Source organism: Zingiber officinale, chromosome 5B (assembly GCF_018446385.1).
Source record: "Zingiber officinale cultivar Zhangliang chromosome 5B, Zo_v1.1, whole genome shotgun sequence".
Classification (NCBI taxonomy): Eukaryota; Viridiplantae; Streptophyta; class Magnoliopsida; order Zingiberales; family Zingiberaceae; genus Zingiber; species Zingiber officinale.
Genome location: NC_055995.1, coordinates 138,974,345 through 138,990,496, shown reverse-complemented (window position 1 = coordinate 138,990,496; position 16,152 = coordinate 138,974,345). Strand labels below are relative to the sequence as shown.

Sequence of the window (16,152 nt, the reverse complement as noted above, 5' to 3'; positions counted from 1 at the left end):
CAACATTGCCCTACAAGCCGAAAAGGGCGATCCCGACTCCGAAGCATCGATTGACGAAACCGAAGCAGCGCTACTGGTAAGACGTTTCAAGAAATTTTTTAAAACCACTACTAGAAAACTAGGCTTTTGAGACACAACAAAATGTGTCTTAAATTAAAAATTTAGTGTCTCAAAATGTTTTTGAGACGGTGATGAGACAGCAATATAGTCGTCCCTAATACAGGCGTCTCAAAAAAATATTGAGACAGTTGTACTGTCTCAAATGCTATTTAAGACGGTGATGAGACAGTTATTCAATTGTCTCAAAAGTATTTAAGACAGTTATTGTTTTGTCTCAAATGTTATGTCTTATTCTGTGAAAAAGTTAAAGACACTAAATCGATATGGTAATGTGCTGTCTCAAATAGAAGTGAAGACAGTAAATTACTGTCCCTGATATTTTAACTTGTTAGATGCAACAATTATGACAAAAATTAATAATCTTTAAAGAACATTTATTATACAAATTAATCTAGATTAAATCTATTAAATTGTCATTTCAAAACAAAAGAAAAAACTCTTTTTTTATAAATTAAAAATGATATCACAATATAAAATTCTATAATCATTAATATAAGTGCATCCAACATTCATCCAATAAAAAAATAACTATTCCCATCAAAGTTACACAAAAGAAAGTCTAAAGATAACTCCTCGTGATCTAGAGATAACTTCTATAATCCTTTTTCACCAGAATCCTGAACATAAAAAAAAACTCTTATTAGAGGTAAAGATGATTTATAATATATAATGTTCAAAAAAATCAATAAATAGAATATTTCAATAAGAAATCTTATTATCTAACACATAATCCTCTTTCTTGCAACTATATATATATACAACATAAACAACCCCAAGTTAAACAAACATCTTCATCTTGTAATAAGAAATGATGGTTTATGTGTTTGTCAATATCTTTATGCCTTTCAAGTTGTTGCACCTGTAAAATAAATTTATTTACAGCTTAAAAATATGTACACTACTACATCACCAAAATTGTTAATAAAACTAAAAAAAATCTTATGAAAACAACTACCAATGTACCTGTTGGTTATCCAATCCTTGTTCATGTGAAATAATATTATCTGCAACCTAAATAAAAAATAATGTACATATCACAAAACTATCAAAACTCATTATAAAAGTTAGTTATTTAAAATAAAGTAAAGATACCTTTTGATTTCTAAATTCACTGGATTCCATACCAAGATGAGTCAATGGGGATTCATGATTCTCTAACTTTGATTGAAGTGCATCTATTTGAGATTTCATTTGATTTAGAATAGGAGTCACTACTTTCATACACTCTGCTACAGCTTTCTCCGTAGCTATTTTTATTAACTCATTTGAATGTTCATTGGATAACAAAGGGTGAGTACGCATATCAGAAGGACTATGACCTAAACTCATAGTGCGAACATAACCATGACTTTGATTTCCCATGAAACTATTGAAAATCTTCTATCTCAACTCAGGTGTTTGATCCTCAATAGGTACCGCTGATAAAAATTCTTGCATTTGACCCTAGATGTTTATTAACATCAATAATATAGATCCTTCACAAGTAAACAAAATGATGTCTTAACAATATAAAAATTGTAAATGAATGTGTTTACTATTAAATTTGCAGCCTCGACATCAGCTGGAACTCCATTTTTACAACGAGCCTCAATGTATGTTGTTAGGGGATCAGTTGACTTTCCATCAACTGCCAGTTATATAAAAATGACAAATCTTTATAAATTTGTTACCAGAAAAATATAGTATATTATAATTATACATACTTTTATTTTGAAGTTAGGCATCGAAGTCCTTCCGGTCCTATGTATTGGCCCCGCAAGTTCTCTATTGAGTGCATTTTTCTTTGAAATTTCCGTAAAAACAAAAAAAGATAGAGATTTTTTGAACATGTTATAATGACAATAATAAAAAAAAACATAAACAATGTTATTTGAGAATAGTACCTTTTCTAGAAGTTCTCTCCAATGTGATAAAGCTCTAACTTCAGAACTGTCAGTATTCAATTCCTACAAATGAAATTGTAAAAAATTAGAAGTGCATCCTAACATCAAAGGATTGACCACTCATCTTCAATTGCAATGCAAAAAAACATCACTAGATCTATTTCTTTTCCAACTTCTTGTGTCTGTGAAGTTTTTTCTAAAGTAAAACAACACAAGCTTTCCATTCCTAAGAAAAATACTAAAACTACTATTTACTTTCAACTATTGCATGCTAACATTTGCGGTCCATATCAAGTAGATTCACTTAATGGTTCTCATTATCTCTTAAAAGTATGCTTGCTTTGTTTGGTATATAGTTAGTAGTAATCTTAAAATTGTTGAGTTCTCAAAATTAATCGTATTGACCTTTTATCGAACATCTTAATTGTAATAGGATGGGGAACTAAATTTCTTTTCTCTCCCTCACATCCAGTCAAACTACTAAAATCAAATCAAAAGCAATAAGAGATATACTATGTAAATTGATTTACTCAAGGATAGATCCAGGAATCAGATAGATCCAGGAATCAGAGTTAGGAGAGGCTTGACTTGTGTTCACAATTTTAAATCTAGAGTGCAAGAGACAAAAATGAGTGCAACAAACAAAAAATTCAAGTGGATAATAAGACATAATAATAATTTCAATTTATCTTTTATTTTTCTTTCGGTAGCATGTCCATTTTTCGTCGAGTACAATTAAAAAATTAATAACATCTGGTAACAAATTTGAAGGGTCATCAGTTCATTTGAAGAACAGTTGAAGATGAATATACTTCTTGTAAATTCTAGAAATCATGAGAAGTATGTTAAAAAAAATGCACATTGTAGTTCTTCTTGTCGACGACTTGAAAACATGAGGTATAGCTAATAGCTTCATAGTATTTCTTCTAATCAACACTTCATGATATTAACTCTTATAAATTGTGCCAACTTTATTTTTATGATACAACTAATATAAAAACTAAACAGATACAATTGTAAAATAGTTACAAGTAGAAAAGAGAATAGAAACAGATTAAAAAAACGCACACACGAAAACATCCGATGTTATTACTTATTACCAAACCAGTTAACTAAATTGACATCAAACAATCTATCTAGAATTAGCAACAATTTGAAAAAAAATAAAATTGTAAGTTGTATTGAAATAATTTGAATGATTTGATTAAATAAAAATAATAGCAATTGGCAAAAGAAAGTTATTGCAAAGATTTTTTATTTCAAAGCTTGTCTTCATCATAAAAACAATAGCTAGCAAAATAATACAACCGCAAGATCAGTCTCTAACTCATTCTTCGATTCCATATCTCCTATTCTATGTGGGATGCACTGTTAATAAAGATGAGTATCTTGCTAGGCTATTATTTTTTATGGGACCAGTGTGGGCAGCTGCCAACACTGGGCTTGGGTAAGTTATGCCCATGTCTACTGCCAACTCCTTTCGTGTGATTCCATATCTCCTTTCATGCTATATTCCGGTTGGCCGCAATCACCCAATCAATCGGAGCTTCGGAAGATGAAAATGAGCCAAAAGGAGCTGAAGAAGCTAGCTGGAGGCGCCTTCAACGAAGAGCTGAAGGCACTTGTGTTGCCTGCAGGCTTGGACGCGCCTCCATTCCCTTTAAGGCGTCTCAAACAGTCCAAGGCGTCCTCAAGGGCAATGGAGGCGCCTCAAACACAGTCAAGATGAACGATTGCAATCGGATAAAGCTTTATCCGATCAAACTCCTTGGAGGCACCCTCAACCCTCTTGGAGGCGCCTTCAACACTCGAGATAGACTTTTCAGGAGCTATAAAAAAGCCCCTGGAGCTAGGAATCAGATATTCAACTCTGTATTCATTTCTAACAATAGTTCTGAGCTTCTAGTGTGTAAAAGACTTCCCGTCTTCAGAGAAGGAGATCTTTCAGAGTTTTTTCTACTGCCTCGGATTAACAACCTTCTTGATTGTAACCAAGTAAATTGTTGAGCCTTTTTTCTTTTAGTTTACTTTATTACTGTTGCATTTTTTCGTTTGAGTTGAAAGTCTTGAAGAGGATATACTTTTTTATTTTTTTAGACAATTCATCCCCCTCTTACCGGCCCCACTGCACCAACAAGTACTAATGGTCAGTATTACCACTGAGATAACTTGGCATAAAATTTGATTTCTTCCACAAGTACAACTGATTGTCATACAAAGATCTAGCAAAAAAAATATACAGTCGAATTTGAAATCATAAATACTCACAAAGCCTTATCAGTTGTACGAGTAGGTATACCGATATAGTTCCTTGGATGAATATAATTTAAACCAGAAGAGCTACCAGCATACATAAAGCAATAAACAAGCTACAATGAATGGAATTAAGATGTACATTGTGGTTAACTTGTCCTCTCCACTACAGTTCATGTTATTACTTCTACACGGAACAAGAACCACCAAAAGTTAATAGACCTAGAGTCTTTTCAAGCTCTTCTTCCTTGCATCGATCTTTTTTTTATCGACCTGAGCTGCTTTGGCTGCATGTACTCCTTCCTGCTTTGGGATTGCTGGTGGTCCAACGATTGGCTCGGTTATGGAGATGGCACTTGCATTCTGGTCCTGTGACAGAAGTTTGGAAGATGTAACTAGTTGTGTGGGTGGCTGGGGCTCTTTAACAGTAGATTTGTTGCTTCTATGGTCCACATTTAAGGCCGTTGTAGACTCACAGATCGCCCCAGTTTTAACTCTTGGCTTAGGTTTAAGAGCATGTATTCCAGTATATAACCTGCATAGGGGCATTGTGAAACAGACAGATTCAATTCGTGTAATGTTTTGGCATGTGTCAAAAGGAATAGCAACATAGCATGCTCGGTATGATGGAAATAGAGGAAACAAAACACCATTCCATGTTGGGTTCCAATCCTGTGTTTGAAAGCCTAATCGAGGTGAAATGGAATTGGCCAGTAAGAGGATAAAATCAGCTACCATTCTAGGTTCATAATGTGTGGCCCTAGTCATGTGTTGATAGGATACTTTGATCCTGATCTCCCAACACAAGGATTGATTTGCATAAATTAATTACTCTCTCTCTCTCTCTCTCTCTCTCTCTCTCTCTCGCGACAAAGTAGACCTGAGATTACTGCTCCTTTGTCGGATCCCTATTCTTGCCTAGGCTCCTAGCAGTCGTGTGGATCTTAGAAAAATGCTCAAAGTGCAGATATCAGTCATGACCGAAGCCCAAAATTGAAGAAAAAATGAGTGCACAGGATCAATTGTTGAGTGGTGTACCCTACACCCCCCACATGGAAGTGGTATGCTAACAACAAATATATATAAATTGATCTTTTCCCTAACAACACAAGGTTTTCAGAGAAATATAATAAAATATGACAAAAGGAACTACGAGCCGAAGCCCAAAATTGAAGAAAAAATGAGTGCAATGGATCAACTGTTGAGTGGTGTACCCAACCCTACACCCCCCACATGGAAGTGGTATGCTAACAACAAATATATAAAAATTGATCTTTTTCCTAACAACACAAGGTTTTCAGAGAAATATAATAAAACAGGACAAAAGGAACTAAGATTCTTTAGAAGTTTGAGCTTCTTTTAAAATAAAACCATATTTCCTCTTTTAATTTTGTTTGATTTGACATAACACTATTCTCTATTAATTAATTGTATATCTCTGACAGAAATGTCCAGGTAATCAACTCTTAACAGTATTATATACTATAGCAGGATAAAAAAGGAACTTAAATTGTTTGGAAGTTTGAGCTTCTTTTTAAATAAACCATATCTAACTTCTCTTAATTTGGTTTGATTTCACATAATAGTATTCTCTATTAATTAATTGTTAAAATTTGAGGATAACTGATTATCCCTCACACCAAGACATTAATATACTTAAATCCTTTCACCATGTGTTAGATGGTAATTTTGGAACTTGAAAAGACTTTGATCCTTAAAACTAATGGTATGCTTATTCTACTAATGAAACTAAACATAAGGACGGAATTGATCATTTTTCTTGCCATGTCTATTTGTCATCCTCATTCTATCGCACAGCATTCTAAGTTCATTCTCACATCATACTGGATATAATCTCATACTCTCATAATCCTGTGTTTGATTCACTCACAAGTAAAATGCTAATGGGGATAGGTAGAACGAAGAAGCTGACCTGGCATGCCTAGCATACTCATCATAGTTTTCCAGCAGCATTTTACCGGCCTGTTCATTTAGTGCAGATTCTGGGAATGGCTCTATGAGCAGACATCTGACAACCTATTGATCGCAGCAATGGTCCACATTAGGAGCATGAAAAAACAAATGACTTGTAGCATCTTCTAATTCTAGCAAGAGAAAAAATAATCAAGTAATAGAAGCAATTTGCAGAACAAGGAGGTGGATCAGCAACATTAGAACTTACGATCAATACGTGTCTTAATCCGAGGCTCGGATTCCAGTCCTTTTTGAGTGTGTTGACACATATTTCACCGTTTGCCGAAATATTTGGGTGAAATATTTTGGTCAGAAAGTAGCCTGCAAATAAGGGACGAATTGTATGAAAAATTATACCTAATCATTGTAATAACATTTTCACGAGTTATCTATAACGGCAGGGGCATTCTTTAACACATACTAAAATTACTTTACAGTAAAGGGCACCTTTAGGAGGAGATTGCGGGAAGTCATGAGACAATAGAAGCTTCATGCGGAATACACCATTTTCATATGGAGTTCCAGCTGCAGGATTCACACATACAGAGTTGTCAACTGGTAGTTTCCAGATTAAAAGTAAAACTATGCTTTTTTTTAACGTCACACACCAGGACCCTCGATATCAGCATATATAGTAGAAAAGTCATCATCATTAACAACCACTTTAATCCCTTCAGGAGGTGTTTCATCCAAATTCTTCAATTCCTTGGCTAACTGCCTAATAACATTTGGAGGGAGATTCTCGTTGGTTGCCTGTAACAACTATCAGAGAGATGAGCACCAGAGTTAAAGTTAATTGATGGTTATTTGAAACTCAAAACTTCTAATTCATGCTTGCCATTGCGAGGCCACAAACAAATCGCCTTGTGATTGTGAAAACAATCTATCAATCAGGCTGCTGTATGCACTTAGTGCTCAGGAATCGTTCAGGCTTCAAAGACCAAAGTGAGTATCAGTAACAGCTGTTACATTTGGAAGAGTTTGCAAGAGTTAACAAGATATCAAATGTGGAATAATTAATTCCAAAGTATAACAGTAACATACAGCAAAGTCAGTGCATTAGCTAACTGAAGAAAATTAATAATCAGTTTGAGAGTACAATATATCCAAGTACACAAAAAGGAGTTCACTTTAATGATAAGATAAATTTATGAGAAGTAAAATTGAAGTTCCATCACTGAATCCCATTATAAAAATTCCTTTTGGTAGCATTTTAGAGGCCGTCAAACAAGCTATTAAGGTTTGTAATTCTAAATATTGCCAAGCTGCAATGGTTCAATCAAATTATCTTCGAAAGACAGATTAAAACTTGAACAAAATACAAGTATAGCATAATATGATGTGCGGTATGCCCAACATCAGAATAGAATGAACCAAAGAAGTAAAACATGTATGCTTTTCAATGCAATTGAATGTGAGGTGTTACTCATCGAAATCACAACATTTATCTTTTTCTCACATATAAGTTACTCATCTAAATCACAGCATTTAAAATAATTTGCTTCACTTCTTTTCTGATGTCCATTTTAGCAAACTTCTTAAACTCACCACTATTTTATCTCAGGCAGAAGGAAGAGTGTCATGAAAATGCTTATGTGGTTCTTGTTCCATCAACCTATACATAAAACTCTAATGAATTAACTAAATCTAATGTTCATCAAACGAAGTGGGTAAAACACTGGAAGATGGCAACTAAGGCCTTCCCCTAACTACAGGAGTAACTTCCCCTCAACTTTCTAATGCTTGTTTCTTGTGAAATGCCATTCCTCGCTTCTATGTGAATTACTCTTGAGTTAGGTACCAATGAGATCACCACCTTGGACACCACTCTTAGCTTACTGATTTAATCGCACAAGGGAGATTCTAGTAGAGCTGAAAAAGATAGCGACTGAGAATCACTTCCTACGCTAGTTTATGCCTATTAATTCAAACATAGGCCATAGTAAACCTGTGGATAAATCACTTACTGAATCAGCGTGGTCATCCACCAATCCTAGGTTGAATATTAATTCCAACACTTGTAGGTACCACCTAAAATTCAAACACCCAGAGTCCTAGACCAAGCCAATCAGCGTAGTCCATAACTTAATCCATAAAACTCCCAAATCAGTCTATTTATATTTCCTCATAACGAAATCCATTTAAACACCCTACCGATCCAATAGTCAACAAAGAACACCATTTCACAAGCCAACCCATCATTCTATACGCGATCTAGATTTCCCCAAATATTAGGAAAGCACAAATCCCAAGAAGCCCAAAACATAGAAGCACGGAAGACGAAACAAACAAGCAAACAAAAGCCTTTCCTACGACGAAACCCAAACTTGATACAGAGATTGAGATCGTTAATTACAGGATACCCAAAGAAAAAAAATCTAATTTTGGACAGAACATCGCAAATGTTAACAAAATCAGAAATCACCCAAATTTGCCAATGAGACGAAGGACCAAGAAATCCCTAACAAGACGGATGGATCATCCGCCACGTCAACGCAGCGCGAATAAGATCGGGAGAAGGAGAAAGGGGCGCCTACCTCGAGACGATCGATACGAAGGCGGCTTGAGATCTCGCCAATGGATAGGAGACCGAGGTCAAATCCAGACGGTGGCTTAAGATCTGCAAGGGAGAGGCGCATTTATAATGACTATTTTACCCTTTATATATAAGTGTTCAAATACGGAAGTAGCATAGCCTAAGTAGGGCCTTTTGACATCGTTGCCCTTCCTCTTTGCCCGTGAACTACTCACAGCAGGAAGGTTGCGGTCGTAATTTAGAATAAATCTAAGGGTGATTCCTGACTCATGGACCGCTGTCGTGTTCTGTCTTCGAACCCGAAACCGGTCCACCCAAGTAAACCGGCTCGCTGCCTTGGTGTCGGACCGAATCTAGCCGTTGTTGTCGCCCGTTGAACGCCAGTTTGATTTATAGCTGTAAGTAATTTATTTTATTCAAGCAAATAAAAGGGAATACTATTTATAAATACATAATTAAAAAATAATAATTTTGTATATATTACAGTTTAAAAATTAAATTGTATATTATTTTGTGTAATGTTTTTCCATACAAATAAAAAAATTACTGGATAAATTGTGTAAATAAAAGATTAAGTATTTTTTTTTCTAAATTCATCATCATTTAACTAAAATCAAATATATTTTTTATCTCATTAAGTCATGTTTAATTGAATAAAAAATATACTCAATTTTAATTAAATAATATTGAATTTAAGATAAATTATACTTCATTTTAAATTTTTTATACCTTCGGTTCCCTCGTGATAAATCGATCGATACCTAATCGATAAAATATATTTAATTTGAGTTAAATAGGACTGAATTTAGAATTAATTATACCTCATTTTAAATTTTTTATACTTTCTAATTCACTCATGACAAAATGATATACTAGATTCTAGTTAAATGAGGATGAACCTAGAAAGAATTATATTTTATTTTAGAATTTTTATATTTAAAAAAATTAATTAGGTCAGTGGCGGATCTAGGGATTCAAGTAAGAAGGGGCGATCACAATGAACAAAAGACAGTATCTTCCATCTCCACCGGTGAAATCTCATAATACTAGGTGTTCCACTATCGACAAGAACACCTATCGACAAGAGGAGCGACCGCTGATGTCACCCACTGCTGAATCCACCCCTGAATTAGGTAAATCTATTAGAGTGGGAAAGCAAAGAAATGTTTAGGGACAAAGAATGGAAACAAATATTTTCTGCCACATTGACGGATGAGGAACAAAAATTTACATCCAGGGTGTTTGGATAATTTTCCCAATAATGATAGCTCAAATTATCCCAAATAAATTTAATTATCTCAATAAAAAATATAATTGATTTTCTTTTTAAAGACTTTTACTAAACCCAAATAGTAATCAAAGAGTGTTTTCATATATTTAAATTGATTTACAAATTACTTTATATAAATAATCTAAAAAAATAGAGTTGATTTATAAATTAGTTTAAAGTTAAGTAATTGATAAGGATATTAATTCATGGGGACAAGATTTTAGATTCTTTCAAAATTGACATGTGAGGATTTTAGACATCTTAATAACTAAATTCAATAAAAATAATTGAAATATCTATTTTTTATTAAAAAGATCATCTAGTTGACTTGGAAATTGACTTGCATTTGAAATTTTGAAAGAATTGCAAAAATTAGGGTAATTAGGAAAATATTTATAGAAAGTAAACATAAGGATGAAAATTTAAAAGTCATGAAAATATTTTTTAAAAAAAATATCAAACGCTAAATATTCTTTAAAAAGTTATCAAAAATACTTTCTCATAAAAAAATACTATTATTTTATAATAGTTGCCATAAGTACAAATAATTGTTATAATTGTTGTCTGATAGTATAGTTTACACACCTATTTAAAACTTAAGTTGGGATCAACAACAATAACTAAGTCTTTTCCCAATATGTGAGGTCGGTTGTATAATCATTTTACGTCATTGAGTACTATCTCCTATTATATCATCATCTATATTTAAATAAATTTTATCTTATTTTATTGTTGCTAACCAAGTATATTTTAGTTAACCTCTTCCTCGTTTGATATGCATGTTTATCATAGTTCTTAAGTTGGGATCGAGATAGGATATTATCTTATTAAAAATAATTAAAATTTTACATTACATAATTAATAATTTAAAAATCTAAAAATCATTTACATATAAATAAATTAATAATTTTATATATACATGAAATCATATGATATTATTATATATAAAAATTTAAATTAATTAATAATTTAATCAGCATTTTAATATAATAACATTCAATAATATTTATATTTTCATATTACATAAAATAAAGAGTCTACTAATATAATAACAATAATCACATTCCGCTTCAAGAATGCTCGCTTGGATTTAAAGTTCTACCAAGCAATTGACATAAAGAAAGCTATCGTGCCCTAATTGTTAAACATTTTTTTTTTGTTTATTTTGTTTAGCTCAGGATTAAGCTAATAAAATTTTGTTGCTTTTAGGGATTAAGATTTACTTTAGCCTTCAAGCTAAAAAAAAATTAAAATAAAAAAAATAGGTGCTCATAGAAGTACAATATTCGGGGTATAATATTTAGGATTTAGGATTTAATAATTTTTTATTAAAAAAAATGATGTATCTAAATATTGAACCTACTAGATTACTTGTAGACAGAAATGAGTCGTGCAACTTGTGTGTATATATTTTTCATCTTGAATAAAAATATTTAGATATAAAAATTATATTGGCTGCCTTTTATTATTATTATTATTATTTAAAAAAAAAAAGTATTTTTAACGATTCTAAAAATTTGGGGCGTTGTTTTGATTTTTAAAAAAATGCAAATAAGGAATTGGGTAAATCAGTAAATTAAAAAGAAAAAATGTCCTTTTTTCTGCGACCGCATAATTTCATCCATGTGAACAGTCGCACGTTAAATTTATCGCCTTACCCTTACTGTCTCCTCTCCTTCTAGGGTTTCCTCGTTCGCGGATTTGATCCATTGGTGGCGATTTGCCTTCGGATCGATCGCAAGCGTTCCGAGAGCTCGTATTTTCCCTTTTGTTTTTTTTTTCGTTTTTGAATTTTGTTTCTTGTTCGACTTGAGTTGTTTTCGTTCTCTACCTGATTTTTTGTCTGATTAATTTATGAAGCTTGGAGAATTCGAGCGCTCTCGCGAGATCTTGGCTTCTAGGGATGAGTGGAAACCCCATCCCACTCGATGGTGTAAACCCGGCGGGCGTCGAGAGCTTTCCGGGCCACCACTTCCACAACATGTCGGCCGGCCACCAGGTGCTAACCGGCGTGTCGCTCCCGTCCCACGTTGATGAGTCTAACGCAGTAGGCGGGACTGGGGAGTTGATTGCCGCCGCGGATGCGCTAGCATTGCAGCAGTACGAAGAGGCGGACTGCAGCAGCGGTAGCCACGGGATGGAGGAGGAAGGCGTAGGAGCAGTGGAGAACGGGGAGATGGAGACAGAAGGACCATCTGGTCCGAGTCATCTGGGTGATACTCAGGCTCTAGGACCCGTACAGGCAGGCGGGAATCAGCTCACTCTCTCATTCCAGGGCGAAGTATACGTTTTTGATTCTGTTTCTCCCGAAAAGGTTGGTTTTTGTTCACCAGCTAGTACTCGATTTAGTAGCTGCAATCCTAAAAATTAAATTTTGCTGCATTGTAGGTTCAGGCTGTGCTCTTGTTACTGGGAGGTCGTGAGATGCAGACTGGATCAAATCCTTTCCCACCATCCACTATCCCAACCAAGGTATTATTAAACATAACCACTTGCCAATTTTCTTTTGACTCACTAATGACTTCAGGGGCTTTTGATATGTGGCAGCGTGGAGATATACCTCATAGACTTGCGTCCTTAATGCGGTTCCGAGAAAAGAGAAAAGAGCGGAACTTTGAGAAGAAAATACGTTATACTGTCCGCAAAGAAGTAGCATCAAGGTAGGAGAGTGCATCATCTAAAAGCATTCCTCTAGTGATTATGTATTTTGCACATTACCATTTCAATATTACTTTTAACATGTTTGTAGTCATCTTGCCATTTTAATAATCAGTTTGATGGGAACACCAATCAATATGGCATCGCATTCCTATTTCTGATTTTGTAATCCATTTTTCTGCATGCTAGTAGATGTTATTGATATCAGCGTAATTATTTTCTCATAATTAGTTTTGATGGTTGTGCAATTAAGTGAAAGCTTAAAGGCACTTGTAAAAGAGTAAAAGACATGTTTGCCAAGCTCAGTTTCTTTTCAGTTCTTATTAATTAGTTGGAAAGTTGCAAAACGTGAGCAGTGAAACATTTCTGCTTTCTCAAAAGGTTTGAGAAGGAAACAATGAATTAAGTTGTTATATCAAACCTCCTTGATCGGGCAGGAAATTCTTGTATAAAGGGAAAGATGGAGAGGTCAATCCAAGTCCAATTATCCCTACGGCTGTACATTATGAAAAGGCAGAGGATGAGATTAAGATGCCCCAGTCAATTTGGACCTTGGAAATTTAACACCTTATATTGCTCTTGTAGGCTTACACTACTAGGCTTGAAATTTTCACTAGTCCAATTATCCCTGCGGTTGTACATTATGAAAAGGCTTACACTACTAGGCATGAAATTTTCACTAGTGCTTTTGACTTTGGATGTGCCTAATTGTTTCTTCAAGGTTCAATTTTTTGTAAGAAACTATCTTAATTTGTTCATAATGGTTAGTCTTTTTTTTTTGACAAGTATTACCATGGGAAAAATTCACTGTTGAGAGCCAAGGAATCATATTGTCACAGGTGATAATGAACAATGTGAGATGTTGAGAAGCTAAAAGAAATATGGTTTGAGATTCTATTTTGATTTCTAACTGTTGAAAGTGGAATATTGTTATCTGTTGGTGGGTCTGCATGAATTCTTCACATATCCTGATTCATTCAATCTTTCAATATCTCATACTAAGCACCTGCTATATTGAGCTCTTTTTGCAGTATCATGTGTCAGTGACAATTGTTGCTTCTCCATTGACAATGATCAGGCAGACTAAGATGCTATGGGCTACCTTAGTTTTTTTCATGCGGACCAATCTTTTGGAAACCATAACCAACCTGTATGCAATTTCCACCTTCAACCAAAGAATTGTGCAAAATATTATTTATTGTTAGAGGTCTAGAAATTTCAGTTTAGGAATGTAAAGATTATTGTTCATTTTCTTGCTTTTTGTTACAACTCATTCCATGTGTCACTTTTCGGTACCTCTTCGTATCCTCTTGCAAATTAATCATGGATTTCAAAGTTCTTTGTAGGATTAGTTGAGGTGATGTGGGCACATTCTGATCAATAGTTTGACAAGTATTCATGTTCACTTGGAAAACAGCAATTCTACGAACATGGCATGTTAATACAAGCTTAACTACTTGTGACTATTATCTGATTTTTCCATGTCAGAGCCCATCGTGTCTTCATGCAATTCTTTGTTGGATGATGTATTTTTTATTATGTGGATATATAAGAGCCATCGTGTCTTCATGCAATTCTTTGTTGGATGCTGTATTTTTTATCATCTGGATATATAACAGGTGCATCAATAGATTGATGATGTGAGACCTCTCACCTACTTGTATATGCACAACACATGTTAAAATTAAAATATTATTACTTACAATTATTTTTTTAAAAAAAAATTAAAGACATTTCTTTCTGTCTATTTTGCTTACCTATCCCTTTCCATTCCAAATTTAATTCTTTTTGTATTTGATACAGGATGCAGCGAAATAAGGGTCAATTTACATCATCAAAATCTAAAACTGACTGTTCCATGGGTGATGCTACTGGTGCAAACCAAGAATCTGGTTCACCAGAGAATAAGATTCCAGGGGCATCTGCGTAAGCTTTGGAAATAATTTATGAATTTATTTTTTTGGCAAAAACTTGACATTTTTAGGATTCAAGTTACTTTAGAAGGTAGTTGTAGTGGTTGCAAGATGTTTTTTGGGTGATGAGCATGTAAAGAAACGAGATTGGAAGGTAACTGAATATTTGTTCAGTTTACTGAAAAAATCAAGTATCAAACATCTTAATTAAAATTCTACGTCTCCAGGATAATGAACATCCAAATAAAATTTTCTTATATGTTGTACCGATGAATTGTTTTGAATTTCAAGATCTGATATTGGCTATTATTGGCTATCCATTTGCACAGATGTCATCACTGTGGTATCAGCGCACATTCTACTCCGATGATGCGCCGTGGACCTGATGGACCACGGACCTTGTGCAATGCATGTGGACTTGTTTGGGCAAACAAGGTAGGAAACATTTGGAAAATGCTAATCCTCTTAAATTCTGAACTCACATTTACTTTGTTTGATGAATTACTTTTGCGTTCACTTCGGAGTAAGTAATGCTGATGAATATATGTAGTCCATGTAATCAAGTACTCTTCTTTAATCTCAACTAATTGTCGATAGCCCTGATACAAGTAGTGAGTGTATCCTCCTTCTGTATATATAGGGTTAACAGGTATTGTGAAATCATTTAGAACTAGTCTAAAAGCAGATGTCATAGCTTAGGAAAACAAAGTCTCATTCTGCAGAACGAACAATTACCTTGTAGCTCTAGTAATCATTGCTATTTGGTAGTTTGATACTTTGATCACTGGAACTCAAGTTTTATTTTGAAGAATTAGTCTGGTTTTTATATGAAATGAACATGACTCGAAACATGATTGATGCTAAATCATGTTACTGTCTTCAGGGCATGATGAGGGATCTTTCCAAAAACCCATCTCCCGCAATTCCCAATGCTTTGCCTGAACCCACAGAAGGGGCAACTTTCGACATCACCGTATGAAGTGCGGAACTATTTACGTGAGCTAAATCATTATCTACAATCCAGCTAGATCAATGCTTATTTGTGTGGTAGAATCAGCACTATTTCATCAGAATCTCTTCAACTTTGCTACCCATTTACAACCAATGCTCATGGAGCCAGTGACAGCACAAGAACGAAGAGACGAGAGGAGGCTAATGCTTTTCGATGTGTATGTACTACTTTGAGGTAATTTTATGGTATTCTAGCTTGCAAACGAGATCATTAGCTGCAGTTTTATTTGTTGTAAATGTTTATTTTCCAAGGACATGAAGGAGATTATTGTTGCATGATTAAGAGATTGGTTCCTTTTCTGTGTGTTGATAACTATGGAATCAGTTGTGAGCGATGTCTCTCTCTCGTGTGCTTCTATAAATTGTAGTCTGCGTGCGAAGTATTCCTTCCCTTGTAACTCGCAGTAAACAATGGAAAAGGAAATTTTCTACTTTGTCAGCATTGAATTCGTGTGGAATTGTCCCAAATTATTAGGGGTGCACCAGTTTAGTATTGAAGTTAAGTTTGACTAAATGCATCCGGTTTGTTAATTT

The 16,152-nt window shown here is 34.2% G+C and overlaps 2 protein-coding genes and 1 long non-coding RNA gene across 6 annotated transcripts; 1 reads left to right on the top strand and 2 right to left on the bottom strand.

Annotated features, from left to right (window-relative positions):
- Positions 1–597: 597 nt before the first annotated feature.
- LOC121987934 lies at positions 598–2,064 on the bottom strand. Its single transcript, XR_006113766.1, has 3 exons — positions 2,004–2,064; positions 1,084–1,131; positions 598–737 (listed from the first exon to the last, which is right to left on the bottom strand). It is a non-coding gene; the product is annotated as an uncharacterized LOC121987934 (long non-coding RNA).
- Positions 2,065–4,325: 2,261 nt separating this feature from the next.
- LOC121986368 (ubiquitin-conjugating enzyme E2 22-like) lies at positions 4,326–8,874 on the bottom strand. 3 transcript variants are annotated; one of them, XM_042540275.1, is made up of 7 exons: positions 8,768–8,874; positions 7,069–7,192; positions 6,839–6,983; positions 6,678–6,755; positions 6,439–6,551; positions 6,190–6,293; positions 4,326–4,791 (listed from the first exon to the last, which is right to left on the bottom strand). In XM_042540275.1, exons 2-7 carry the CDS (start codon positions 7,069–7,071, stop codon positions 4,479–4,481), a joined length of 756 nt encoding a protein of 251 aa, XP_042396209.1. In that variant the 5' UTR covers positions 7,072–7,192; positions 8,768–8,874; the 3' UTR covers positions 4,326–4,478. The 3 variants fall into 3 exon arrangements, with proteins under 3 accessions (XP_042396209.1, XP_042396211.1, XP_042396210.1); XM_042540277.1 differs by having other exon boundaries at positions 7,069–7,161; positions 8,768–8,865; XM_042540276.1 differs by lacking the exon at positions 8,768–8,874 and adding an exon at positions 8,587–8,641.
- A 2,784-nt stretch (positions 8,875–11,658) lies between these two features.
- Positions 11,659–15,931, top strand: LOC121986367 (GATA transcription factor 20-like). Of its 2 annotated transcripts, XM_042540274.1 has the most exons (7): positions 11,659–11,792; positions 11,897–12,350; positions 12,425–12,508; positions 12,584–12,696; positions 14,498–14,620; positions 14,937–15,042; positions 15,491–15,931. In XM_042540274.1, the coding sequence occupies exons 2-7, from the start codon at positions 11,940–11,942 to the stop codon at positions 15,584–15,586; spliced, it is 933 nt and encodes a 310-aa protein (XP_042396208.1). In that variant the 5' UTR covers positions 11,659–11,792; positions 11,897–11,939; the 3' UTR covers positions 15,587–15,931. The 2 variants fall into 2 exon arrangements, with proteins under 2 accessions (XP_042396208.1, XP_042396206.1); XM_042540272.1 differs by having other exon boundaries at positions 12,425–12,696.
- The last annotated feature ends 221 nt before the right edge of the window (positions 15,932–16,152 follow it).

Bases quoted from the DNA above. Each gene is read 5' to 3' on its own strand.
- LOC121986368 (XM_042540275.1), bottom strand. The intron at 6,756-6,838 runs GTGTGTGACGTT...TGAATCCTGCAG, and splicing joins TGCTGATATCGAGGGTCCTG to CTGGAACTCCATATGAAAAT. The intron at 6,294-6,438 runs GTAAGTTCTAAT...TGCGATCAATAG, and splicing joins GATTAAGACACGTATTGATC to GTTGTCAGATGTCTGCTCAT.
- LOC121986367 (XM_042540272.1), top strand. From the start codon at position 11,940: ATGAGTGGAAACCCCATCCCACTCGATGGTGTAAACCCGGCGGGCGTC. The intron at 14,621-14,936 runs GTAAGCTTTGGA...CCATTTGCACAG, and splicing joins AAGATTCCAGGGGCATCTGC to ATGTCATCACTGTGGTATCA. The intron at 15,043-15,490 runs GTAGGAAACATT...TACTGTCTTCAG, and splicing joins GACTTGTTTGGGCAAACAAG to GGCATGATGAGGGATCTTTC.